Raw genomic sequence first — 25,438 nt, forward strand, 5'->3', positions numbered from 1 at the left:
CCCCCAGTGCAGCCCCGTCACCTGACCCTAATCACCCCACCCTCATCACCCTGCCTTTCACTGTCGGGCTGGGCCCTCCTCCTCAAGGGCTGGGTCGGCCGGCCCCACACCAGCACAGGGCAGTCGTGAGTGAATGTGCCTTGTTGGTGAATGAATGCAGGACCCAGCCCGGCTGTGGGTCAAAGTGGGTGCTCAGGGAGGGGCCGGGGGCCCCCCTGCCTGGCTCTTATCTCCCAGGGCTGTCTCAGCCTTATCTGATAAGGCCTGACAGGTGAGCAGATGAGACTGACAAAGGCTTCCGGGTTACTCAGTAACCTGCCCTCTTTAAAAGTCCCGCTGTTTCCCCCTGGCATCCAGAACAGCCACCCCTCTCGCGGGCACTGCTGCCATGAATGCCCTCCTGCTCTCCGCACTGTGCCTCCTCGGGGCCTGGGCTGCCCTGGCGGGAGGGGTCACCGTGCAGGTGAGTCCTGTGTCCCTACCCTGGCCCAGCTGGCTCCCTGCCCCTAGTGCCCAGGGCTGGTCCCCTGAGAGAATACCTCCTCTTTGGGGCTGGACTGAGGATGTGTGTCCGAGGTTTGGCCTTCTTTGAGGAGCTCCTGCTCAGTCCGGCCACACACACACCTTTCCCTTCAACTTTGGAGGAGAAAGAAATCCAGTGGAGGGAAGAGGAATAATCATATGGGGAAGGCGGGGAACTGGCCAATTTACTGAGTGTCCCACGTGCCAATTCTTTCCCCAGCCCCTCACTGTGGCCCCACCATCAACCTGGAAGAAAGGAATTATTAGTCCCATTTTACAGAGGGGAAAACTGAGCCTCACAAAAGTTCTGTAACAGACCATGGGCACATGGCCGTGGGAAGTGCAGGAGCTGGATTTGAATCCAGACCTTACTCCTCAGTTCTGTGCTCAGCCAAAGCACCCCTGTGGGTCCCAGGAACCACACGGACACCCTGGAGGTCCTGACAGATGGGTGTGCCTACCAGTGCCAATGCTGGCGACAGGCCAGGCTGGCACCTAGCAGGGGCCCTGCTCTCTATCAAAGCCAGATTCTGAGAGGCCTTTTATTGCTTCTCAAACAAAAACCAGGCTACAGGCTGAAGCTGGGGGCCCAGTAATCAGCAGCACCGCTCTCAGGCAGGGGAAGGACAGCCTGGGCTTGACCACGTGGAGCTACCATGCCTGGGTGCTGGTCCTTTGTCTCTCCCTAAAAATCAGCACACTGGCTCCTACTCATTAGGCACCTTTGGTGTTTCTGGAGCTTCACACCCATTTTCTCCATTCCCCATACAACATGCAGAATTTGCGGGTTCCGGAGTGTCCAGCACCACGGAGCCAAGCCAGGGCGTGGGGCCTGAACTCTACCCCTCACAGTGCCCCTCAGTGGATCGCCTGGCTCCCATATGCCACGAATACTACTCGTGAGCACCACTGGGCTGGACCGGGGCCAGCACGGGGGGCGCAGTCAGGAAGCAGGCTGCAGCCTGGCCTCATGCTCTGGGCTTGTCTTTTCCAGGATGGAAATTTCTCCTTTTCTCTGGAGTCAGTGAAGAAGCTCAAAGACCTCCAAGAGCCCGAGGAGCCCAGGGTTGGGAAACTCAGGAAGTTTGCACCCATCCCTGGTGAACCTGTGGTTCCCATCCTCTGTAGCAACCCAAACTTTCCAGAAGAACTCAAGCCTCTCTGCAAGGAGCCCAATGCCCGGGAGATACTTCAGAGGCTGGGTGAGCAGCCTCCCTCCTCTCTGATTGACAGGGCTCGGGAATACTCTGATGGCACATGAGGAAGAGATCTGCTCTGATTGGTGGGATTTGGAGGAAGGGCTCAGCTCTGATTGGTGGAACTAGGGAGCTTGCCTCTGATTGGTGGGTCTGTTCCACGCCCACTTCAATTCCAAGTTGTAACTGCTGAGGTTTGGGAACTAAGACAGTTCATCTGGTCTTAGTTGCCTCTCTTTCTGGTGGAATCTCTGCTTTGATTGGTTGGTTTGAGTGGTCTGCATGCCCTGATTTGGGGCAAAACGCCCAGTAGGTCAGAGTATGGGCCTGCTGGGATTCTCTGGGGTCTGGGTGGTGACGTACAAGCTCTGGGCCAAGGGCGGCAGGGGTATTGGGAGGAAATGCTGGTTCTCACGAGGCTCCATCTCTGTTGTACAGAGGAAATCGCTGAGGACCCGAGCACGTGTGAGATCTGTGCCTACGCTGCTTGTACCGGATGCTAGGGAGGCTTGCCCACTGCCTGCCTCCCCTCCCCAGCAGGGAAGCTCTTTTCTCCTGCAGGAAGGGCCACCCATGATATTCCACTTCTGGCAGCTCAAGCTACCTTGGTCCAGTCGGGAGGAGCAGCCCAGGGAGGAACGGGGTGACTGGAGGCCTCGCCCCAACACTGTCCTTCCCTAGAGCCACTCCAACCCCCAGCTAATAAACCAGATTCCAGAGTACTCTGGGTGTTGCTTTCCTTCCTTCATCCCCTAGTCTACCCTGCCCTGGAAGCTCGGGATGTAATGTACAAAGCGAAGGACCCCACTCTCTCTGCTAAGCTGCTCTCTGTCCCTGGGGCTGCCACAACACAGAGGCGTGGAGGGGATCTGGATCTCCAAACCACTGAGGCAGCAGGTGGTGGGGAGGGTTTGCTTTACTTTCACATCTCCTGAGGTCACCAAATTCACTGAGCCACATGTGAGCACGGGAGCCAGTCTGAGCTGGTTAGGACGACCAACACAGGCACTTGACCCACTAGGAGACTGGCACCAAACTCTTGGGTACTCAAGGACTTGGCTCCCACCAACCATGCTAGTGTGGCCTCCACCCCGACCACATCCCAAACCACACCTCTTGCCATTTCCTCTGCTGCTGCTCACCTCTTCACTGCCCCTCTTCCCACACTACTGTCAGGCAAACTCCTACTCAGGCTCCAAGCCTTTCGTTCCATGGCCTCTCCTCAAGACAACTTTCTCAACCCCCCAGGAAGAGTCTCAGTGCTCCCACTGTGACCTTGACCTTGGTGCTCTCTGGGCACTGTGACCACCCACAACCCTTGCACAGCTCTGGCCACCCTGTTATGTAATGGCTTCTGTGCCTGGGGAAGTCTCTCTGACCTCCAGACACACATAGATAATTGCATGAGGATATAAAACAGGGCAGGGTCCCAGCCACAGCTTTTCCAAGTACTGTGTGATCTTTGGAAAGTCACTTTCCCTCTCTGTACTTCCACCTCTTCCTCTATAAAATTGGGGCGCTAATATTTCCTGCCTCCCAGGCTGGGTGAAATAATGCACATAAAGCCCTCAGTTAAGGCCTGACACAAACATAAGAGGAATTCAATAAGTGATAAAACAAACCAGAGAAAAGGGGACTAGGATCAGGCTGAAAGTGGTTCAGACAGGGTGAGGAAGCAGGGTATGGAAGTGAGGCCTATTAGCAAAGGTAGAGGCAACAAAAGAAAGAGAAGGCAGAACTCCCAAGGGTCCATCTTGGGGAGTGGGGTGGAGGGGAATTGTCACAAGGGGGACTCCATGGGCTTCAGAATTCAAAAGGTAAGGTCTCTTCTAGTTGAGGTCAGGAAGGCTTTGTGAAAGGGGAAGGGCAAGTGCATTTGCATCACCCCTCAGATTTGCATTGGGATGCAGGGAATTTCAAAACCAGTGTGGAAGTAGGGAAAAAGAGGGTGTTGCAGAAGGTGGGAATGGTGCAGACGGACACAAAGACACTAGAATGGTTCAGTCAGGACAGTGTGGAGCCTGCAAGGGCAGACAGGACTGAGTTTGAGCCTTACTGTGTCGTTTACAAGCTGAGTGTCCCTCTCTGAGGCTTGGTTTCTCATGTGAAAGTGAGGATGATAACAGACCCTACCTCCCAAGGTTGGCGGGGGATTAAGTGAGATATGTGATGGAGTGGAATCATTTAATGCCCTAACTCTGGAGCCAGACTCTTTGGGTATAAATCCTGGCTCTGTCTTTTACAGCTGTGTGCCTTTAGGCAAGCTATCTAGCCTTTTCTCTCCTCAGTTTTCTCATCTGAAAAATGGGGAAGATAAGAATCCATATATCGTAGGGTTGAGTGAAGAGTAAATGAAAAAATGCAGAAAAGTTCTTAAAAGTCTACTGGTTTTGAACAACCACTAGGTCAAATAAGAAATCAAAAGGGAAATTGAAAAGTATCTTGAGACAAGTGAAAATGAAAATACAACATGCAAAAGTTTATAGGGTGCAGCAAAAGCAGTTCAAAGGGGGACATTTATAGCAATAAATGCCTACATCAAAAAAGAAGAAAGATTTCATATAAACAACCTATTGTTACACCTCAAGGAACTAAAAAAGAAGAGCAAACTAAGCCCAAAGTTAATAGAAGAAAAGAAAAGATCATAGCAGAAATAATTGAAATAGAAACTAGAAAAACAATAGAAAAGATCAACAAAATTAAGAGTTAGGTTTTTGAAAAGATAAATAAAATTGCAAAACCTTTAGCTAGACTAAGAAAAAGGGAGAAGACTCAAAAGCGTTGGAAGTTATCCCTTTAAGATCAGGAAAAAGACAAGAGTGTCCATTCTTGACACTTTTATTCAACATAGTACTGTGCTAGAAGTCCTAACCAGAGCAATTAGGCAAGAAAAAGAAATAAAAAAGCATTCAATTTGGAAAGGAAGAAGTTAAATTGACTCTATTTGCAAATGACATAATCTTATATATAGAAAACGCTAAAGACTCTACTAAAAAGCTATTAGAACTTGTAAGCAAATTTAGTAAAGTTGCAGGTTAGAAAATCATACAAAAATCAGTAGCATTTCTATAATTAACAATGAATGATCTGAAAAAGAAATGAAGAAAACAATCCCATTTAAACAGCAACAACAACAACACACATCTTATGAATAAATTTAACCAATGACGGAAAAGAATCATACACTAGAAAAACATAAAACACTGATGAAAGAAATTAAAGAAGATGCAAATAAATGGAAAGATATTCCATGTTCATGGATTGGAAGAATTAATATTTTTAATGCTTATACTATCCAGAATGATCCACAGATTTAATGTAATCCCTATCAAAATTCCAATTATGTTTTTTTCACAGAAATAGAAAAAAAAATCCTAAATTGCATAGGGAACCACAGAATTCCCCAAATAGCGAAAGCAATGTTGAGCAAAAAAGAAAAAGCTGGAAGCATCTCACTACCTGATCTCAAAAGCTACTACAGAGCTGTAAACAGCATAGTACTGGCACAAAACAGACATAAAGACTAATGGAACAGAATAGAGAGAGCCCAAAAATAAATCTACACATTTACAATCTGATCTTTGACAAAAGTGCCAAGATCACACAATGGCAAAAGGACAGTCTCTTCAATAAATGGTATTGGTACATGCAGAAAATTGAAATTAGACACTTATTTAACCTCATGTACAAAAATTATCTCAAAATGGATTAAAGTCTTAAACTTAACACTTGAAACTGTAAAGCTACTGGAAGAAGCCAGGAGCAGTGGTGAACACCTGTAGTCCCAGCTACTCGGAAGCTTGAGGCAAGAGGATCACTGGAGCCCAGGAAATCGAGGCCAGCCAATACAACACAGTGAGACTTTGCCAAAAGCAAACAAACAAAAACAAAACAAAACAAAACAAAAACACCAAAACCCAAAACAAAACAAAATAACAACAACAAGAAGAAATGCACTAGAGGAAACATAGGAGGAAAACTTCTTGACATTGGTCTTGGCAAAGATTCTTGCCTATGATCCCAAAACCACAGGCAAAAACTTCTTGACATAGGTCTTGGCAAAGATTTCTTGCCTATGACCCCAGAACCACAGGCAACAAAACCAAAAATAGACAAAAAGGAGTGCATCAAACTAAACTGCTTCTGCACAGGTAAGGAATGAAAAGAATCTATAGAATGAGACAAAATATTTCAAATGAAACATATGCTAGTGGATTAATATCCAAAATATATACAGAATTCAAACAACTCAATAGCGAAAAAATGAATGACCCAATTTAAAAACAGGCAAAGCAACTGAATAGACATTTTTCTTTTTTCTTTTCTTTTTTTTTTTTTTTTCCTTTTTTTTTGAGACAGAGTCTCGCTCTGTCATCCAGGCTGGAGTGCCGTGGTGCGATCTTGGCTCACTGCAACCTCTGTCTCCCGAGTTCAAGCGATTCTCCTACTTCAGCTTCCCGAGTAGTTGGGATTACAGGCATGTGCCACCACGCGTGGCTAATTTTTGTATTTTTAGTAGAGATGGGATTTCACCATTTTGGTCAGGCTGGTCTCGAACTCCTGACCTGAGGTGATCCACCTACCTCGGCCTCCCAAAATGTTGGGATTACAGTGGTGGGCCACTTCGCCCAGTGACCTTTTTCAAAAGAAGACATACAAAAGGCAAGGAGGTATGTGAGAAGGTGCTCAACATCACTAATCCACAGGGAAATGCAAATTAAAATCATGACGAGATATCACCTCACATCTGTAGGAAGGACTTTTGCCAAAAAAGAAAAAAAAAAGATGCTTGCTGAGTATGGTGGCACCCACCTGTATGTAATCCTAACTACTTGAGAGGCTGAGATGGGAGGATCACTTGAGCATGAGAGTTTGAGACCAACTTGGGCAACCTAGCCAAATCTCATCTCAAATAAATACATACATACACACACACACACACACACGCAAAAAGAAAAGATAACAAGTGTTGGCAAGGGTGTGGAGAAAATGGAACCCTCACACACTGTTGGTGGGAAGATAATTTAGCATAGCCATTATGGAAAACAGTATGAAGTTTCCTCAAAAAATTAAAACTAGAAGGCTGGGTGCGGTGGCTCATGCCTGTAATCCCAGCACTTTGGGAGGCCGAGGCAGGTGGATCATGAGGTCAGGAAATCGAGACCATCCTGGTTAACATGGTAAAACCCCGTCTCTACTAAAAATACAAAAAATTAGCCAGGTGTGGTGGTGGGCGCCTGTAGTCCCAGCTACTTGGGAGGCTGAGGCAGGAGAATAGCGTGAGCCCAGGAGGCAGAGCTTGCAGTGAGCCGAGATCACACCACAGCCTGGGTGACAGTGCGAGACTCTGTGTCAAAAAAAAAGAAAAAAAATTAAAACTAGAAATGTCATACAATCCAGTAATCCCACTTCTGGGCATATAGCCAAAAATACGAAATCAGTATGTCAAAGAAATATCTACAGTCTCATATTTATTTCAGCATGATTCACAATAGTCAAGATACAGAATCAACCAAAGTGTCCATCAACAAATGCATGGATCAAGGAAATGTTATACACAAACACAATGAAATACTATTCAGCCTTGAAAAAGAAAATGTCCTGTCATCTGTGACAAAGTGGATGAAACTGGGGGACATTATGCTAAGTGAAATAACCCAGGCACAGAAAGGCAAATCCTACATGATCTCAGTGAAATGTGGAATCTGAAAAAGTTGAACATACAGAAGTAGAGTGGAATAGTGGTTACCAGGGGTTGGGGTTTGGGAGGAAGTGTGGAGATGGTAAACAAAGAAGAAGGAAAAGAAGAAGCTCTGCCAGGCCCACAGAGAGCAGCTCGTCGATGCTGCTATCATTCTGATTCCGGGCAGCAGCACAGCTGTGTGGCTGGTACGTGGCAGGGACTCAGACAGCGGCAGTTCTCTTTGCTGTCTCCAGCAGGCAGGTGGGAAGCCAGCACAGCTGCGGGGAGCAGTGGGAGATGAGTCTAGATAGTGCACGAGCTCGGGCTAGACTTGGTAGGTGGCAGTGGGGAGCCATGGAGGCATAGGAGCACCATCAGAGTGGTGCTGCGGTGTTCCTCTGGCATGGTGGGCATGGTGGGCCCACAGGACGCAGGGCCAGGAAGGAAGGTCTGGCCTGGCCCAAAGGTAGTGATAAAGGTCCCAATGAGTAAGGATGGAGGGGTGAGAAGTGGGGGTCCAGAGAACTGCGGGAGGCATTGCAAAGGCCCTTCACCAGCCTTGCCTGTGGGGTGAGGGCAAGGAGGAACCTGTAGCCTGGGAGATTGTAGGACTCATGAGCAAAACTAAGTAGCTGTCTAGAGCATGCACTCGGGTCTTTGGGAGCTGAGTTCAGATGGCACAGCCCCTTGACCTCCGACTTTCCTCCTCCCCGGCTTCCCAGGACCGAGGCTTTGAGGGGAGTCCACTCTGGAAAGGCCCTGCTCCCAGGAGTTCCCAGCATGGCTCCCAGCCTGAATAAAGGCACTGAGGTTGGCTGCAAGGATGTGGAGGCCGCACTGGGCCCCCGTCAGACATCATCAGCTGGCACAAGGTAGGAATATGGTGGTCAGAGCATGGATCCCGGCCCACATGTCCTGGGAAGGGCCCTGCTTTGTCACTTTGCTTGGTCTGTGATCTGGGCTTAGTTTTTCTCTCTGTACCTGACTCTTCTTAGACTGGATGGGGTGATAATAACAGTATCTACTTCATCAGTCTGTTTTGAGGACTCCATGAGTTATACCATGAGTGCCAAGTGAGTAGGATAGCACCTGGGATAAAGCGAACGCTCAATAAACAGTGGCTACAAAAATAATAATATTAATAATAATAATTCTTTTTTTTTCAATTTTTTTCTGAGACAGGGTCTTGCTCTTGTCGCCTAGGCTGGAGTGCAGTGGTGCAATCTCGGCTCACTGCAACCTCCGCCTCCTGGGTTCAAGTGATTTTCTTGCCTCAGCCTCCCGAGTAGCTGGGATTACACGCCTGGCTAATTTTTGTATTTAGTAGAGACGGGGTTTCGCCACGTTGGCCAGTCTGGTCTCAAAATCCCGACCTCAGTGATCCTCCCACCTTAGGCTCCCAAAGTGCTGGGGTTACAGGCGTGAGACCCCACACCCAGCCCATAATTATTATTATTTTTAAAGACAGGGTCTTGCTCTGTTGCCAAGGCTAGAGTGTAGTGGTGTGATCTCAGCTCACTATGGCCTCAACCTCCCAAGTTCAAGTGATCCTCCTGTCTCAACCTCCTGAGTATCTGGAACTACAGGCAAGTGTGAATACTTCTGGCTAATTTTCAATTTTTTCATAGAGATGGGATCTCCCTATGTTGTCCAGATTTGTCTCGAACTCATGGCCTCAAGCAGTCCTCCCATCATGGTCTCTTAAAGTACTGGAATTACAGGTGTAAGCCACTGTGCTTGGCCTTTGTTGGCTATTAATTATTATTAATATTCCTCAGGCTGCCAGGAAGGAGAGAGGGAGGGAAGGCCTCCCAGCTGCAGCTGGCCAGATGGTCCCTGTGGGGCTGGGAAAAGTGGGAGCTTGGAAGTGAGGATGAAGGCCAAGGGTTGATCTTCTCAGGCAGGCCCCAGGCAGTCGGCCCTGATTATGTCTTGGGAGGGCATGCTGCTTGAATCTTCCCTCCACTCTCTCCTTCTGTCTCACCTTCTCCCTGCCCCAACCCCACTCCTGGGCGCCAAAGCTGGGGAGTCCTTGAGTTCAGCCTGGGGGTTGCCAGGTCTGGCTGGCTCTGTGGCTTCCGAGCTCTGTGATCCTGGATGCCTCATTCCTGCTCTGAGCCTTGGCTCCCTCATATTCGGGATGGGGTTCAATCAATCAACTCCCCGGGGCCTTGGAAATTTCAGGAAAATTCCTGCCTGGTATTTTTAGTCCAACCTTTCTCCTCAACCCACACTTCTTCCCCAGAAGCTCCTCCCATGGCTCCTGGGGATGAACAAAGGACACATGGACTCATGTGTTGTAGAATCTTTATTCAGGAGCCGGGCTGCCTCAGGGGCCTGCCCCTCCAACCCTGTGTCCGATTGCTTTGCACCAGATCCAGCTGCTCAGGCCCTGGGATGGTGGTGATGACCATGGTGGCCAGGGACCCATCTTGAGCATGGACAGGGATGGGAGGCTGCCAAGGCGGTGGACTGAAGGGCGAGGTGTCCCCGGTGGGCTCAGGGCACTCAGGGCCATCTCAGAGGCAACCGGTACATGCAACGTTCACACACAGCTCACAATCATCGTTAGCGATGGTCCCTGGGCAGGGAGAGAACTGGTCAGCTGACCTGAACCTGGGCCCTCTGTGGCCAGGCAGCAGAAAAGATCTGCTTGGGAGTGGGCGGCGTCTTCTGCAGACTGGGGGCAGGAACCTCTAGAGGTGGAGTGAGGGCTTGGGTTCAAGTCCCAGATGCTCTCCTTCCTAGCGGCGACTGGGCAAGCCGCTCTGTGCCTGTGCCTCACACTGCCTGTGCCTGAGATTTCTTATTTGCTAAATGGACAGAGTCACTGTGAGGAGATAACGCAGGATCGACTTGTCCCAGCACACGGTAGGTGCTCAGTAAGTGCTAGCTGGTTGCTACATTCTCCTGCCCGGCTCTGCGCCATCCCTCGGGTTTCAGGTTGGCTGACACCTCCTTTTGGAAGCCTTTCAGACCCCCGTCCCACCGCAGATGTCAGCCAGCTCTCCTCTCTGCTCCATGCAGCCATTGTCTGTTGATGGATCTGTGCCTGGCATGGACTAGGGATGAAGCGGGTTTCAGGCATGCCTGACTCACAGTGCCTAACCCGGGGAGTCCTGGGAGCCAGCAGGACGGGTCCTGAGTTACTTGAATTTCCCCATCCACAGCTGCTGGGTGCTTATGAGAAACAACCCAGGTGGAGGGGCCTGGGCGTGGGAGGAGACAGAGCGAGGTTCTGCAGGGAGCGGGGGCACTTACTCAGGGTCTTGAAGATGCTGGAAGCCTCCTGAGAGGCGCAGACAGGCTGGAGGTCCTGGGGCAGGGCAGGGTGGTGGCACATGACGGGCAGGAGGCTCTGGGTCTGCAGGCGGGGGCTGGGTGCCCACTGTGCCTCCAGTTCACTCAGCTTCTTCATGGATTCCAGCTGGACCCGGAAGCCTTGGTACTACAGGGAGGGGAGAAGAGATAGGAGCAGATCAAGACCTGGGCCAGGGGCAGGCACTGCCCTGAGACCCAGGGTCGCTCGAACCCTGCAGATCCTCCAGAGCCTTCCCTGTCTCTATGGGAAGTCCAGGGCCACACTGGAAAGAGCTGCCGGGGTGGGAGGTGTGAGGAACAAGCAGCGAGGCTGTGGGACATGGTGGTTCAAGGCATGGGCTTTAGAGACAGGCAAGCCCTGGTTCAAATCCCTCCTCTGCCACTGACCAGCTGCCTGTCTGTTCCCCACTCAGCCTCAGCTCCCTCATCTGACATCTCCCGTGTGGGCGTGGCACCAGGATATACTTGCCAACGGGGCACCTGCCTGAGCTAACATGGCAGAGTGGTGGCAGCTGTAAGCGACCGGTCTCCAAGGCTAGGGCTCTTAGGGAGGCCAAGTCTCCTGCACCCCTCTCTGGGACCCACTTTGTTCTCCCCAAGGAGACCAAGGCCACAGACGTCTCTGCTACACTGGGCGAGGCCAGCAGCATCCCCTGCGACGTGGCAGACAGGCCCTGCTGCGACGACTCCTGTCAGTCTCCTATGCCCCCTGGTAGGGCACTGGAACCCCAACAGTCTTCTATCAGGCCTTTGTACATGCTGTGCCTGGCCTGGAACAGTTTCCCCATCCTCTGTGCCTGGCAACCTCCTGTTCATCTTGCAATGCCAGCTCAAGGGTTACCTGCCCGGAAAATGGTTCTGGAGCCTGTCCCCCTCCACCCACAAGTGGGTGCATATAGATAACTGTGGGAGCATAACAGGGGGTCTCCTTCCCTTTCTGGGCTCCTCCCGTGCAGGGGCCTCATCCTGTTCCACACTCTGACCTCTGTGACCAGCACGGGCCTTTGAGGGGAGCAGTGCTGAATCAGTTTGCTGTTGTCATCGCCATCATCACTGCCATCAAAGTCTGGCTGCCCCCACCCACCAGCTGCCTTGGTCCCAGAGCTGTGATGGGTGTTGGGCTGAGCCCCGGGCCCTGTGCTCCCCCGGTGTCAATTCCCAGTACACCCTCTCCAGCTTAGCCTCCCACTGTGGGGCCCTTCAGGCAAGGGGCACGCTAGCCAAGGGACTCACCTGGATGTAGACTGACTGTGTGCTCTGCAGCAGCAGCAGGAGAACCACAGCCACTCCTGGCAGGAGCCCTGACACAGCCCTGCAGCCCATCACGCTCCCTGGGTTCCCCCTGCCACTGTCCACCGTCTCCCATCTGTGTCCTTGCCTAGCACCTCCTTATAGGCCAGGCTCTGGAGTCCTGGTCACTCATTAACTGGCCAGCTGGGGTGGGGTTGACAGCTAGCTGGCTCTCTGACAAGCTGGGGCTGGTTCCCAGGAAGGGGGTTGGGGGCTAGGAGGGCAGGAGCCCAGAGTCTATGGGAACACAGTGCTTGAACACTGAGCACCTGCCACGTGCTGGGCTCTCCATGGGGGCCTTGGAGCACACCATCATTTACTCCTCGAGATACCTGTGTGAGTGTGATGATAGGGAGGCCATTTTACAGACAGGAAAAGTGAGGCTCAGGAGGGAGCGTGGCTTGCACCAGGTCACAGAGCTAGTTAATGTCAGAGAAGGGGCTCCAGCCAGGTGTCCTTGGCCCAGGTCAGCCCATGGTCCTTTCTCTGGGGGAAGGATACAGACAGACAGGCTGGTCCAGGGCAAAGTGGGCAGACATGGCTGATCTCAGGGTTCTCAAGGCCCCACTCCCCCAAGACCCACATCTCTCTCACTCCCTCTCCTCAGCACTATTTAACGACCATCCTTCAGACCAGTCCTGGCCCCAGGTTTTGAACCTGCCTCTGCCTGCCATCTCCCACCTGTGCCTGGGTGCTATCGGGCCATGTTTGACCCATCTCACCTGTCTGTGCTTTCAGAAGCCGATAGCCTAATCCAGCATGGAGGAAAGCAGTGGTGTTGGAGGCAGATTGATCCATGTTCAAATCCTAGTCCTACTGCAGCTGTGTGATTTAGGATAAGTCACATCAACTCTAATGGAACCTCAGTTTTCTCTTCCATCAAATGGGCATGATACAACCCCTCGCATAAGGTTGCTGTGCGCGAGGGCCCCGGCCCACCTGAGGTTGCCTTTGTCTCCTGGGTAATGCATCTGTAGCAGCCCCTGATCTTACAGTTGCTTTCTAGGCAATGCATAACCTACTGCCCCAGTGGTTGAAGGTTGGGTCAGAGAGAAGAGGGCAAAGTCTCTAAGGGTGATATCACCACTGCCATACCAGGCGGCTGTAAACAGTGCCTGTGCCAGGGCTCAACTCTGCAAGGCACAGACTCTGGCATGTGGCGAGCTCCCCTGATGTTGAGTCTGAACGTTGGATTGAAGCCCTGATAGCTCACCTTGGCATTTAAGGTGCCACTCCCAAAAATGGCTAAAATCTGATGTCACTGTGCTTCCCCATACCAACCCTTTTCACACAGGTCTAATCCCATCTCATGTCTTTGCCTACTCATTCCACCTGCCTGAAATGCCCATCTTCCTTTTTCTTATCTCAGACTGAAATGAAGAAGAAGCTGAAGTGAACTTTGGAATTTCTTATGTATTGCTTTGAATCCAGACTTCAGCCTTTGCTCTTTAGAGTATATGGAAGTTAAGGGACTCTTACATGCTCTCTCATCTGTAAAATGAAAACAACCACCTGGGAACAATAGCTCTCATTTCTTGAATACTGTGCACAAAGCTATGTTATAGTCATAATCCCATTGAATCCTAAAGGATAGGCATAATGGTTGTTCCCATTTTACAGATGAGTAACCTGAGGCCCAACGAAGCGCCATGTTTATTGTCACTGTGGGAGCAAGAGGGGTGAGCAGATTTTCTACCTGGAATTCTTGCCTTTGCTCAGCCTGTGGTGTTATAGAAAAAGGAACCTAGGACTTAGAGATAAGGAGAGCTGGGTTCAAACCCAAATGCCAGCACTTACCAGCTGTGTGATCTTTGGCACACTACTTAGCTTCTCTGAGCCTCCATTTCTTCATCAGTAAAGTAGAGAAAATAGTAATTATAATTTTTAAAAAGACCTCATAGTGGTTGTTGTAAAGAAAAACTGAACGATACCTGTCCCAGGAGAGCCTGTGACTCTCCCCAAAACCAGCCGTTTCCCCAGCATGTGCCCTGGCTTACGGGAGATGTGTCATGAAGGGGGGTTTCCCTGCGTCTCCTTGTGGAACTCCCACAACAAGCCCCATCTCTCAGTCTACAGTGGGACCAGTGCTGCTTTCTGACTTGCACAGGCTGAACTCAATGCTGGGCTGTTCTGTCCAGACCTGGGTCTGTCCAACTGTAGGACCTTGGACAAGTGACGACGTCTGTGATCTCGGTTTCTCATTTGTAAAAATCATGTGACCAGTCTCCAGTGTTTGAGGTTGTTATGAGGCGGCTTGATACCTAAATCCATGGTCTTTCCATGAGAGGAAACTCATTCCCCTTGGCCCCTACATCAATGGGACAAGCCTGCCGGGTCTGGGGGCCCCTTGGCCATGGTCTCTTTCCTTTCTTCGCCCTGTGGCTCCTCCAGCCAGGGCCTGTCATGCGTCGGTCTTCCCTGGGAACCAGGTATGACTTCCCTATCTGCCTAACATGACTCAAGTTTATTTGTCAAACCCACCTCCTCCCAATCTCTCTCTAAATGATCCACCATCCATCACAACCAACTTGGCCGCAGACGCAAATCCTTGACGCTGCCCCTGGCCAGCCCATGTGCATTGACGTGGTATTATCAGGGCACTTCCTTCTTTATGGATGTGGGAAGTGACTGTCACAAGAGCCTGGAGTTCACCCTGTGTGGAAGACTCAATCACAGATGCGGGGTGGGTGACAGTTTACCCGTGTGCATTTGGGCAGCTCCCCTCTCTACCCTGGCCTCTCTTCTCAGTGCCCACTGCTATGGTGCCCAGAGCCCAGGGCTCTCCCTGCCCCCAGCTGCTCAGTTCCCCACAGCATTAGTCAGAGCTGACCACTCCATCTTTCTTGGGGTAAAGTGCTTTCACCAGTTGACTCCTGGGACACACTCTTCTCATTTTCTGCCGACCTCACTGGCTCCATATTCTCAGCTTCCTTCCTTGGTTTTCCCTTCTGTTCTAGACCTCTAGGTGTTAGAGTGCCCAGGGGGCACCAAGCCTGTCTTTGGACCTCTTTCTTCCTGTCTGTAATCACCCCCTTGGTGATCTGTCCCATGTCAAGGACTTTAATGCCATCAACACTCTGTTTACTCCCTAGCCTGGCCTTTCTTCTCAGTCTCAAACTCATTTATCTACCAGCCTCCTCAGCGCCCCTCATACCGGTTGATAGGACTACCATTCACCCAGTTGCTCAAGTCAAAAATCTGGGAGTCATCCATGATGTCTCTTTTTTATTTGCCAAATTCAATTCACTAGCAAATCCAGTTGGCTCTACCATCAAGATATTTCTAGATTCCAACCATATCTCATCATCTGCACTGCTATGATCAAGGTTCAAGCTATCATCACAGGTTGAATGGGTTATTGCAATAGCCTTGTTCTCCAGATAAGCAGAACACACACACACACACACACACCCTATATAGAGATATATATTTTTTATTAGAAAGTCTACTGATTATAAATGTTAATCACATTGAAAAAATCTTACTTCAGAGAGCTTCTCCCATCACTCCTAACTCTTTTAACTTGCTTTCTTGTAGCACCTATCATATATATCCATCTAATTTTTTGCATCTTTCTGTCTCCTAGAATGTAAATTCTATTACAGTAAAGAATTTGTCTGTTTTGTTCTCCTAAAACAATAGCTGGTACATTTATCTTATTGGATAGATCTATCTATGTGTCATCTACCCAGATTTATTTTAAAGAACTGGCTCACATGATTGTTGAGCTGGTAAGTCTGAAATCTGTAGGGAGGTTTGGCAGGCTGGAAATTCAGATTAGATTTGATATTGCAGTCTTGACTCTGAAATCTGCAGGGCAGGCTAACAGGTGAGAAACTTAGACAGAGTTCTTATGTTGCAGTCGTTGATGCAAAATGCTTCTTCCTGAAGAAGGCCTTTACTCTTTTTTTTTTGAGATGGAATCTCATTGTGTCACCCATACTGGAGTGTAGTGGCACAATCCCGGCTCACTGTAACCTCTGCCTCCTGGGTTTAAGCAATTCTCCTGCCTCAGCCTCCTGAGTAGCTGGGATTACAGGTGCCTGCTACCGCACCCAGCTAAGTTTTGTATTTTTAGTGGAGATGGGGCTTTGCCATGTTAGCCAGGCTGGTCTCGAACGCCTGACCTCAGGTGATCCATGTACCTTGGCCTCCCAAGGTCTTTACTCTTAAGGCTTTCAACTGATTGGATAAGAAGCCCACCTACCATTATGAAGGGTCATCTGCTTAATCAAAGTCTACTGATTATAAATGTTTATCACATAAAAATTATTTTCACAGCAACATCTAGACTGGTGTTTTATCAAACAGCTGGGCATCATGACCTGGCCAAGGTGACACAGAAAATTAACCATTGCAAGCATCCATACAGATCTCCCTGGACCTTCTCCAGGCCTTTCTCCATGTAGCAGCCGGAGGAATCCTATTAAATTCTGAGTCAGATCATCATGTCTTTCCCCTGCTCACACCTACTAGTGGCTTTCTGCTTCACTCAGAGGAAAATCCAAAGGCTTCTGCCTACAAGGACCATTTGGCATCCCATCTTTATCTTTGACCTCAACTCCAAAAACTCTGCCCTTCACTCTCTGGGTTCCAGCCACCCTAGCTTCCTTGAGGTCCCCCAACCACACCAAGATTATTTACCTTTCGGTCTTCGCTCTTCACCCTTCTCCACATTCAGGTCTCTGCTCAAATGCCACTTCCCCAGAGATCTTTCTTGATCCTCCTCCCTCAGAGAGTTTCCCCACCACTCCTAATTCTCTTACCTTCTTTTTCATAGCACCTGTCATATATATACATCTCATTTCTTGCATCTTTCTATTAGAGTAAAGAATTTGCCTGTTTTATTCTCCCAAAGCAATACCTGGTGCATAATTAGTGCTCAACAAATACTTGATGAGTTGAATAAATGGATATGATGCAAATATCTGTTCCACCAAGGACTAGATGTTTGGGCCATTTTCTATTTCTCTGAGCCTTAATCACCTCATCTAGCATCTTGCTGGCATGCGATAGGTGTTCAAAAAATGTATGTTGTTATTGCTTTCATAGTTGTGAAATCACTTGTTTACTGAGAAACAGAATGCTTTTTTGTGTTTTGTGTGCATAGAAGCCCCTAGGGCATTCGATCATTTAATAAAAAATGATTTACTGATAGCCTATTATGTGCTACCATGGGATATGTACTTAACAAAACAGACAAACCACTGCCCATAGGGCAGTTTGGTGACTTGGATAGGGAGGCGGGAGTAGAGATGATGAGAAAGGGTTGGATTCTAGAGATTCTCTGAAGCCAGAGGCCTCAGGATTTTGTATGCTTGGATGGAAAGAGTGAATGAAGAGAGCAGTCTAGGACAGCTCTATGGTTGCCTCAAGTCAATTGGTGCTGCCATATACTGAGATGAGAAATGGGAAGGAACATGTCAGGCGAGTGTATCAAGAGCTGGGTCTGGACATGTTAAGCTTGAGATACCTGTTTGACATGTGAGTCACAGATATAGATATCGTGGTCACTAAGTGTATCTGCTGCTCAGAGACCTGAAACTGGATTGAGAGAGTGACAGGACGGAGAGGAGAGGTCCCAGGGCTGAGCTCTAGGGCACTGTAATACCTGGAGGTGAGGCAGAGAAGGAGGAACCAGCAGAGTGGATGGGGGGGAAGGAACAGTTGATGAAGAACAAAAAGAGACTTGCGTCTTTGAAGTCCAATGAAGAAAGGACTTCAGGAGCAAGAACATGCTCACTTGGTCAAATGTGGTTAGCTCTAGTAAAACAGAGAATTATCCTTCGATTTGGCAACATGGAAGTCATTGATGGCCTTGATAAGACCAATTCCAACAGTGGTGAGGATGAAAACCCGATGGGAATGAGTTCAAGAAAAGATAGGTGGATGGAAAGTGGGCCTGGTGCTCTTAACTATCACTTTATATCAAAGCATAAGACAGAGAGATGAAAAATTTAAGGAAGGATCAACACGTGAACAGTTCATCCAGAAGACTCTGTAGGGAGAGTTGTATAAGCCAAGATTGATAGATTTCCCAGAAGCCCTCCAAATGAATTTGGTTTTTCCCTGGGGAGGTGGAAGATCTAATGAGTGCTATGGCCACCAGGAAACTCAGAACCAAATTTTGCTCCAATATTAGTGACTGTACTAAAGCTCATTCAATCTGTGTCTTCCCCTTTGACTTACTTTCCCAGTCTACCCATATTGTACTGACCTTGTTACATGAACATGTGCGCGGACACACACACACACACACACACACACACACACACACTCACTCTCTCTCTCTCTTCAGGTTTCTTTATACAAATGCTTGCAAGGTGCAACACTTTTCTGGCCTGGAGTTGGGTAACAGGTATTTAACACAAATGTGAATCAGGGCTGCCCCCTGGTGATGACAGGGAAGACTGCAGGCTGAGAATGAGTCCTAATCCATTTCCCTGAGGCACCACCTTGAGAGTTAATGGGGTGAGCAGACATTTCTGCGCTTTGCTTTGAGCGGTAACAGAGAGCCTCTCTGTCCCCATGTCTGCACCTGGGGGTCCTACAAGCATGGCCGTGACAGTCACCACCAGCGACGCGCCTTGGGGATGCGGGAAGAGGAAGTGTGCGGGGTCATTACCAAAAAGCCCCTGCTGATGCCTGATTCCTGGGGTCTGCAGAGAGGAGATTCGGAGGTGAACAGTGGGGCTGAGGGGAGGAGAGGAGGCAGTTCAGTCCCAGGTGGGAACTGCAATGAAGTCGGCTTTTGGGGGCATCCCAGGGCAGAGGGAGAACTACAAGGAGGAGGACACGTGGCCCCCAGAGACCAGCTTTGCCCGAGGGTCCTGTGAGGAGGAGACGTGCATGGCTCTGACCCGGCTTCCTCGCCCATGGTCATACGGCAGGTGTGAAAGGCGTGTGTGTGTGTGGTGGGGGTGGGGATTGTATCTGTGTGTGAGAATGTGCGTGGGAACATGTGTCTCTAGGTGTGCTTTTGGTGTCCGCGCGTGTCCACATGTAAGAGTGATTATGTGTGTACATGCGTGTGTACGTGTGAGTGCTCTCGTGTGTGTAGGGGAGCATGTTGTGTGTCCACGTGTATGTGAGGATCGTGTGTTGGTGTGTGGGAATATGTGTATATGGGGGTGCTTTTTGTGTCTGTGTATCTGCATGTGAGAGTGTGGGCATGTGTGTGAGCCTGTGTCAGCACGTGTGTGAGTGGATGTGTGTGTGTGAGTGGCATACGGGAGCGTGTGCGAGTGGTTTTTGCTGTGTGTGTGAGTGTGTCTGTGACCGTGCGGATGTGAGGGTGTGTGGTGTGTGGGTGGGCTGGGAGGGAGGCTACATGTGCTGGGCAGTGCAGAAAGGCTGATGGGGGCAGGGATCCCATGTGACGCCGGCGGCGCTGGGGCCCGGCGGGACGGGAGGTGAAGAGAGGTCCCTGCGTGCAGAGATGGGGGCCGACTAGGGGAGGCAGGCCTGGGCGCAGCTGCCTGGAAACTGGGAATTCACGGAGGACCCGGAGCGCGCCCAGCCCACACCGTCCACGCCAGCAGGCTTGCCCTGTCTCAACTCCCTGTCTCGCCTGACAGCCGGCCGGGCGCTGGCGCTCTGGAGTCAGGCACAGCGGAGGTCCACACGAGTGCGGGGTCTTGGACAAGTTGTTCGCTTCTCTGAGTGTCTGTGCCCTCCACTGTGAGAGGTGAATGACACCTCTGCCTCGAAATGGGGCGGTGAGGAGGGTGAAACGAAGGCACAGTAGTACCAGGAAGGGCTTGCTGGGAGTCTGTGGTCTCAAGGCTGCAAAAGTGTGAACATGAGGGTTCCTCGCACAGCCCCAGGAGGCATGGAACTTCCCCCTTTTCACAGAGAGAACCTGGGACACAGGGAGGGCTACTAACCTGCTTCTGATGGGCAGGCCGCCTTGGTTGCCACTAGCACTACACGCAGGGCCTGTGTGGGTGGTCAGCAGATATAAAGCCCTCCTCACGTTTGAGATCCTCCGGAGGTGTGTCCCCTCGTCCCTTCCAGCCTCGGAATGTCCCTTCCAGGGGTTACAGAAAACAGTTGAGTGTCCATCTCCCATGAACACTACCCCAGGGAAGGTCCTGGATTCCTGGAATCCTGATCTCAAAGAAATGGCAGGCTATGGTCCAGGAGACCAGTTCACCCCCTAACCCCCCGCAGGAATAACAGTGACCTGAGGGCGTGTAATACAGTTAGGTGCCATTTTCTGTTCAGCCATCAAATATTTATTGGATTTCAAGTGCCTGTAGGGCACCAGGGTTCAGAAATGTATCCATCCCTGCCTGCAAAGGGTCTGTGGTTGAGCAGGACAGATGAGGACCGCACCACGTGGCAGATGCACAGATAAGGACAATGCTAATGCGCGAAAGGGGAAGCCGAGGAGGTGGTGGAAATCCAGAAGGGGCACCATCTCCAGTCAGGAAGTGGGAGAGCTGTTGAGTAGAACCCTCCAGCCCTTTGCTGACATCTCCTGCCTGGGCTGCCTCCCTCTGCCCTCTGCAAACATCCTATTTCCAGGAAGTCCGCCCAAGTCAAAGCTTTTCTTACTTTCCCCTTCTAGGGAATTCCTGCAGCCTTGGGCCCCCACCGTGGACTCGAGCATCTGCTGTCTTTATTGCTTCTATTTTTGGTGCAAGGGACCCACCTCCACGGTTAGACTGTATAGAGTACAGCCTAAATTTCACATTCATCAGAGACCTCTCGTTCCTCCAGGGCCCCAGTGCCTAAGCGGCCCTGTCCAAGATCAGGACATACTGCATCTCTGCTGATGCTCAAATCTGGGGGTTCTTTGTTTGCAGCACCCAGGCTGAGCTGGGGAGGAGATCCTAACTGCTGAGTCAGGGGCCCTGATTTGCCAAGCAGGATTGAGTTTCATTAAGTGGGGATGAAATACAAATCCCCCACCGCATTCATGGGATTGATGTCCAAGACGCAGCTGCCATTTGTGTTTTCAAATTTGCAGTTGGGGATCATTGTGAAACTTGATTGCTCTGTCTTGGGGACTTCTTAAAGTCCAACTCCACAATAAAGCCAATCAGACGGAACCATCAGATGTCAAATAGGAGCTAATGAACCATTCACAGGCTTGGGAAAGAAATCAGGCAATCTCTTATTTCAGGATTATCCCTTCCAAATATTGAATCTGAACCGTAAGCAGAATTTTCTATAATTGCATCCCCCTCCTCATGGGTGTGGGGATCATTGGCATTCACGTCATGTCTCTGTTTTCTGGAGAGAGGCTTGACAAGCCGACCCGTGGCTTTCCAGAGGCTCACGTTCCTGGGGACATCGTTCTGAGAGGGAAGCAGGGCAGAGGTTGCCGGGATTCCTTCTCCCCATGGGCTGGGCATGCCCAGAGCTTGCTGGCAGCCTCCACAGGAGGTAGGAGAGGGGAGTGTGAGGCCGAGGAGGGGGATCCCCTCACATACGTCCCACCGGATACTTGGGTGTGGCCTCAGGAGGGGAGGTGGAGTCCAGGGACAATGTAATGTGTCTAGTCTCTGTCTGTCTCTCTGCTGCATTAAATCTGCAACGACAAGCATCTTTGCAGCAACTTAGTGTAGACTAATGCCTGAGCACATGTGCTATTCTTTGGTGCCTCTTTGACACATCTGGCAGGTGATTCAGGTTATGATGAAGGGTTTGCCATCACTTCTGCCTGGGGCAGTGCTGTGATGCAGAAAAATCTTACTCTGATACTCATTCCTTTAGGAACTTAGGGTAGCCCCAGGTGGGTCACTCCCTGCAGCAGAGATGGTTGACAGTCCATCAAAGTTGATCTCCCCTTCCAAACTAAACAGTTGTGGCTGGAAAGCAGCCGTCTGGGGACTTGAAGGTAGGCTTAGTCATGTGACTGGTTTTCATCAGCAGAATGTGAGAGGAAGTGATGTGTGCCACTTGTAGCTCAAGGCTCTTAAGAGGCCACGTGCCTCCTCCCTCCTTATTTTCCTCTTTTACTGAGTGGTTTCCTGTGATGACAAGGCTCCTCAGGTGGCAGGAGCCAGGGTTCCTGAATCAACATATTTGGGCTGGAGATCGTGGTAGACAGAGTGTATTAAATGGTTCTGCATCTCACTCCTTCTTGTATCTGTGTCTGTTGTCATGTGGACTTGGAGCGCTTCCCATAAAGCTGGAGTACACTGGCCAAAGCAATGGCGTATGTACTCCATTGCAATAAAATGAGGCAGAAGCGATGGTGTGTCAGTTCCAAGGCTAAGTCACAAAAAATCCTGCATGTTTCTGCCTGTTTGTTGCATCTCTGCCATCTCCACAGGAACATTCCTGACTGTTCTGCTGGAGATGGAAAGACACAGGATGGAGCCAAGTCACTCCAGTTGTGCAGCTCAGATCAGCCTTCAGCCAGCAACCCAAGGCATGGGAGTGGGTGCAGAGAGATCAGCAGAGCTATCTAGCCAAACCCTATCTGACCCTGGATGCCTGACCAATAAATACGATTGTGTGTGCCACTGAAACTTTATGGTTGTTTTTTACATGGCATTAGGACAATAGATGACAGATACAGCAGTTTACCGACCCAGGAATGAATCCATCCCTCAGACTGTTAGGTGTGAGATATTTGCACTGTGATTGAAGGGTTGTATATTTCAGAGTGGATTTGTAATAGCAGTTTCTTACCCTGGTTCACGTGCCCTACGACTACTACCTCATTGCTTCAGGATGCAGGGACCACAAAGATCTGGCCCCTGAATGCCATCTGGCTCCATCTGGCATGTCTCTCCCCTTTCCTTTCTACACCCTAGTTGCACTGGATTTCTTTTAAGCCCTTGAATACCCAAGAAGTCTCCATCATTAAGATCTCATTCTCTTTCCCCTGCTTAGAATGGCCCCTTGCCACAAAGCATAGCTAGCTCTCTGCTGAACGTCCCTGCTTCCAGCAAGCTTACCCCAATGCTATGAGGAAGTCAGCCCCCAATAATATAGTCCCAAATCCCTCTGCATTTCCCAGTGACACTCAGCTCCTTTGAGATTCCCAGCCCAGGTATGCCTTCTCCATTGCAAGGCAGGATCCCTGTCCAATGTGCTCGTGGTGTGTCTCTCCCATCGGGCACAAACCTGGCACACTGTGCATGCTCAGTGAGTATTTCTTGAATGAATGGGCTGGTGTAAGTGACATTTTCCAGAGTAGAGCTACTCAGCTTTTTCAGTGGAACACCTCTGAGCTTGTGAGGACGCATTGGGTACCTGGTTGTCCTCCAAATACATTGTCCAGTTGCATGTTCATGCCCCTCCCCACCTTTCCCCTGAGCTCAAGTGCTCAAGTGGCTACGTAGAGGGTGGTATGGACCTGCAGCCTGCCTGCCTGGAACCAGATCTTGGCTCTACTCCTTACTGACTGTGACGCCTTGGACAAGGTTTTGAATGCCTTTCCATCTATAAAATGGGGATTATGAGGATATCCATCTCACAGCCCTGTTTCTCATGGGGCTGCTCTGAGAAATAAATCAGTTAATATATGTAAAGCACACACACAAAACCTCACATGTAGTAAAAGCTATAAAAGTATAAGCTAGTACTATTCAAGGTTAAGGACTAGATATTATTCATTTTTGTATCCCCCCCAAATGCCTAACCCAGTGCTGGCAAAAAGAATGTGGTTGGGCCGGGCACAGTGGCTCATGCCTGTAATCCCAGCACTTTGGGAGGCTGAGGTGGGTGGATCACGAGGTCAGGAGTTCAAGACACCCTGGCCAAGATGGTGAAACCCCGTCTCTACTGAAAATACAAAAATAGCCGCGTGTTGTGGAGGGTGCCTGTAGTCGCAGCAACTCAGAAGGTTGAGGCAGAGAATCGCTTGAACCCAGGAGGCAGAGCTTGCAGTGAGCCGAGATCATGCCACTGCACTCCAGCCTGGGAGACAGAGCGAGACTTGGTCTCAAAAGAAAAGAGAAAGAGAGAAAGAGAGAAAGAAGGAAAGGAAGGAAGGAAGGAAGGAAGGAAGGAAAGGAAGGAAGGAAGGAAGGAAGGAAGGAAGGAAGGAAGGAAGGAAGGAAGGAAGAAAGAAAGAAAGAAAAAGAAAGAGAAAGAAAGAAAGAAAGAAAGAAAGAAAGAAAGAAAGAAAGAAAGAAAGAAAGAAAGAAAGAAAGTAGGGAGGGAGGGAGGGAGGGAGGGAGGAAGGAAGGAAGGAAGGAAAGAAAGAAAGAAAGAAAGAAAGAAAGAAAGAAAGAAAGAAAGAAAGAAAGAAAGAAAGAAAGGAAGAGGAAGGAAGGAAGGAAGGAAGGAAGGAAGAAGTCGATAAATGTTTTTATTTTTGGCCGGGCGCAGTGGCTCAAGTCTGTAATCCCAGCACTTTGGGAGGCCGAGACGGGCGGATCACGAGGTCAGGAGATCGAGACCATCCTGGCTAATACGGTGAAACCCCGTCTCTACTAAAAATACAAAAAACTAGCCGGGCGAGGTGGCAGGCGCCTGTAGTCCCAGCTACTTGGGAGGCTGAGGCAGGAGAATGGCGTAAACCCGGGAGGCGGAGCTTGCAGTGAGCTGAGATCCGGCCACTGCACTCCAGCCTGGCCGACAGAGCGAGACTCCGTCTCAAAAAAAAAAAAAAAAAAAAAAAAAAAAGTTTTATTTTTTATCTTCTTTTGCAGTCCAGAGACTTTTTTTATTTAACACCTATTATGACATGAATCATAGGGAATAGGTTCCAGCAGCCCAGGCCCCATTCCACTGGTTCTCACAAAGTTCCCTGGGTGGAACAGGCTGGCTTTTCGTTAAACACAGGTATCTTATTCTTTGCCTTCCTTCTTTTTCTAATCATTTTCCTTCACGCATTTCTGGTACCTAATATGCTCAATATGCACATTCATTCTCTTAGTGCTTAACTTCTTTGTTTACAACAATGCTAACAGTGTGCTGGGGGACATGACAGACTGTCTGGTTTTGCCATGGTAACATTCGTGGGACATTCCCTTTTTTTTTAACAGTGCCTATTCCCTTGATGTCTACGATATCACATTTTTTTGTAGAGTCACATGTATGTGGCCAAAGGAACAACTCCATGTTGTCTTCCTTTTTTTGGAGATGGAGTCTCTGTCTGTCACCCAGGCTGTAGTGCAGTGGTGCAATCTTGGCTCACTGCAAGCTCCACCTCCTGGGTTCACGCCATTCTTCTGCCTCAGCCTCCCGGGTAGCTGGGACTACAGGAACCGGCCATCTCGCCCGCCTAATTTTTTGGATTTTTAGTAGAGATGGGGTTCCACCATGTTAGCCAGAATGGTCTTGATCTCCTGACCTCGTGATCCGCCCGCCTCGGCCTCCCAAAGTGCTGGGATTACAGGCGTGAGCCACCGCGCCTGGCCAAACTCCATGTTTTCTAAAAGGCCTGGAGAACATGGCAGATGTCCGTGTGCCTTCCTTTTGTGTTCTCTGGTGTGTTTATAATTCCATACCTGGATGA

The 25,438-nt window shown here is 49.7% G+C and overlaps 2 protein-coding genes across 2 annotated transcripts; one reads left to right on the forward strand and one right to left on the reverse strand.

Moving 5' to 3' along the window:
- Window positions 1-349: 349 nt before the first annotated feature.
- On the forward strand, window positions 350-2,440 carry LOC105494837 (guanylate cyclase activator 2A). Its single transcript, XM_011763715.3, has 3 exons — window positions 350-463; window positions 1,517-1,724; window positions 2,157-2,440. Exons 1-3 carry the CDS (start codon window positions 389-391, stop codon window positions 2,219-2,221), a joined length of 348 nt encoding a protein of 115 aa, XP_011762017.2. The 5' UTR covers window positions 350-388; the 3' UTR covers window positions 2,222-2,440.
- Window positions 2,441-9,691: 7,251 nt separating this feature from the next.
- On the reverse strand, window positions 9,692-12,087 carry LOC105494836 (guanylate cyclase activator 2B). Its single transcript, XM_011763714.3, has 3 exons — window positions 11,956-12,087; window positions 10,663-10,849; window positions 9,692-9,982 (listed from the first exon to the last, which is right to left on the reverse strand). The coding sequence occupies exons 1-3, from the start codon at window positions 12,043-12,045 to the stop codon at window positions 9,921-9,923; spliced, it is 339 nt and encodes a 112-aa protein (XP_011762016.2). The 5' UTR covers window positions 12,046-12,087; the 3' UTR covers window positions 9,692-9,920.
- Between the last annotated feature and the right edge of the window lie 13,351 nt (window positions 12,088-25,438).

This window comes from Macaca nemestrina, chromosome 1 (assembly GCF_043159975.1).
Source record: "Macaca nemestrina isolate mMacNem1 chromosome 1, mMacNem.hap1, whole genome shotgun sequence".
Taxonomy (NCBI): Eukaryota; Metazoa; Chordata; class Mammalia; order Primates; family Cercopithecidae; genus Macaca; species Macaca nemestrina.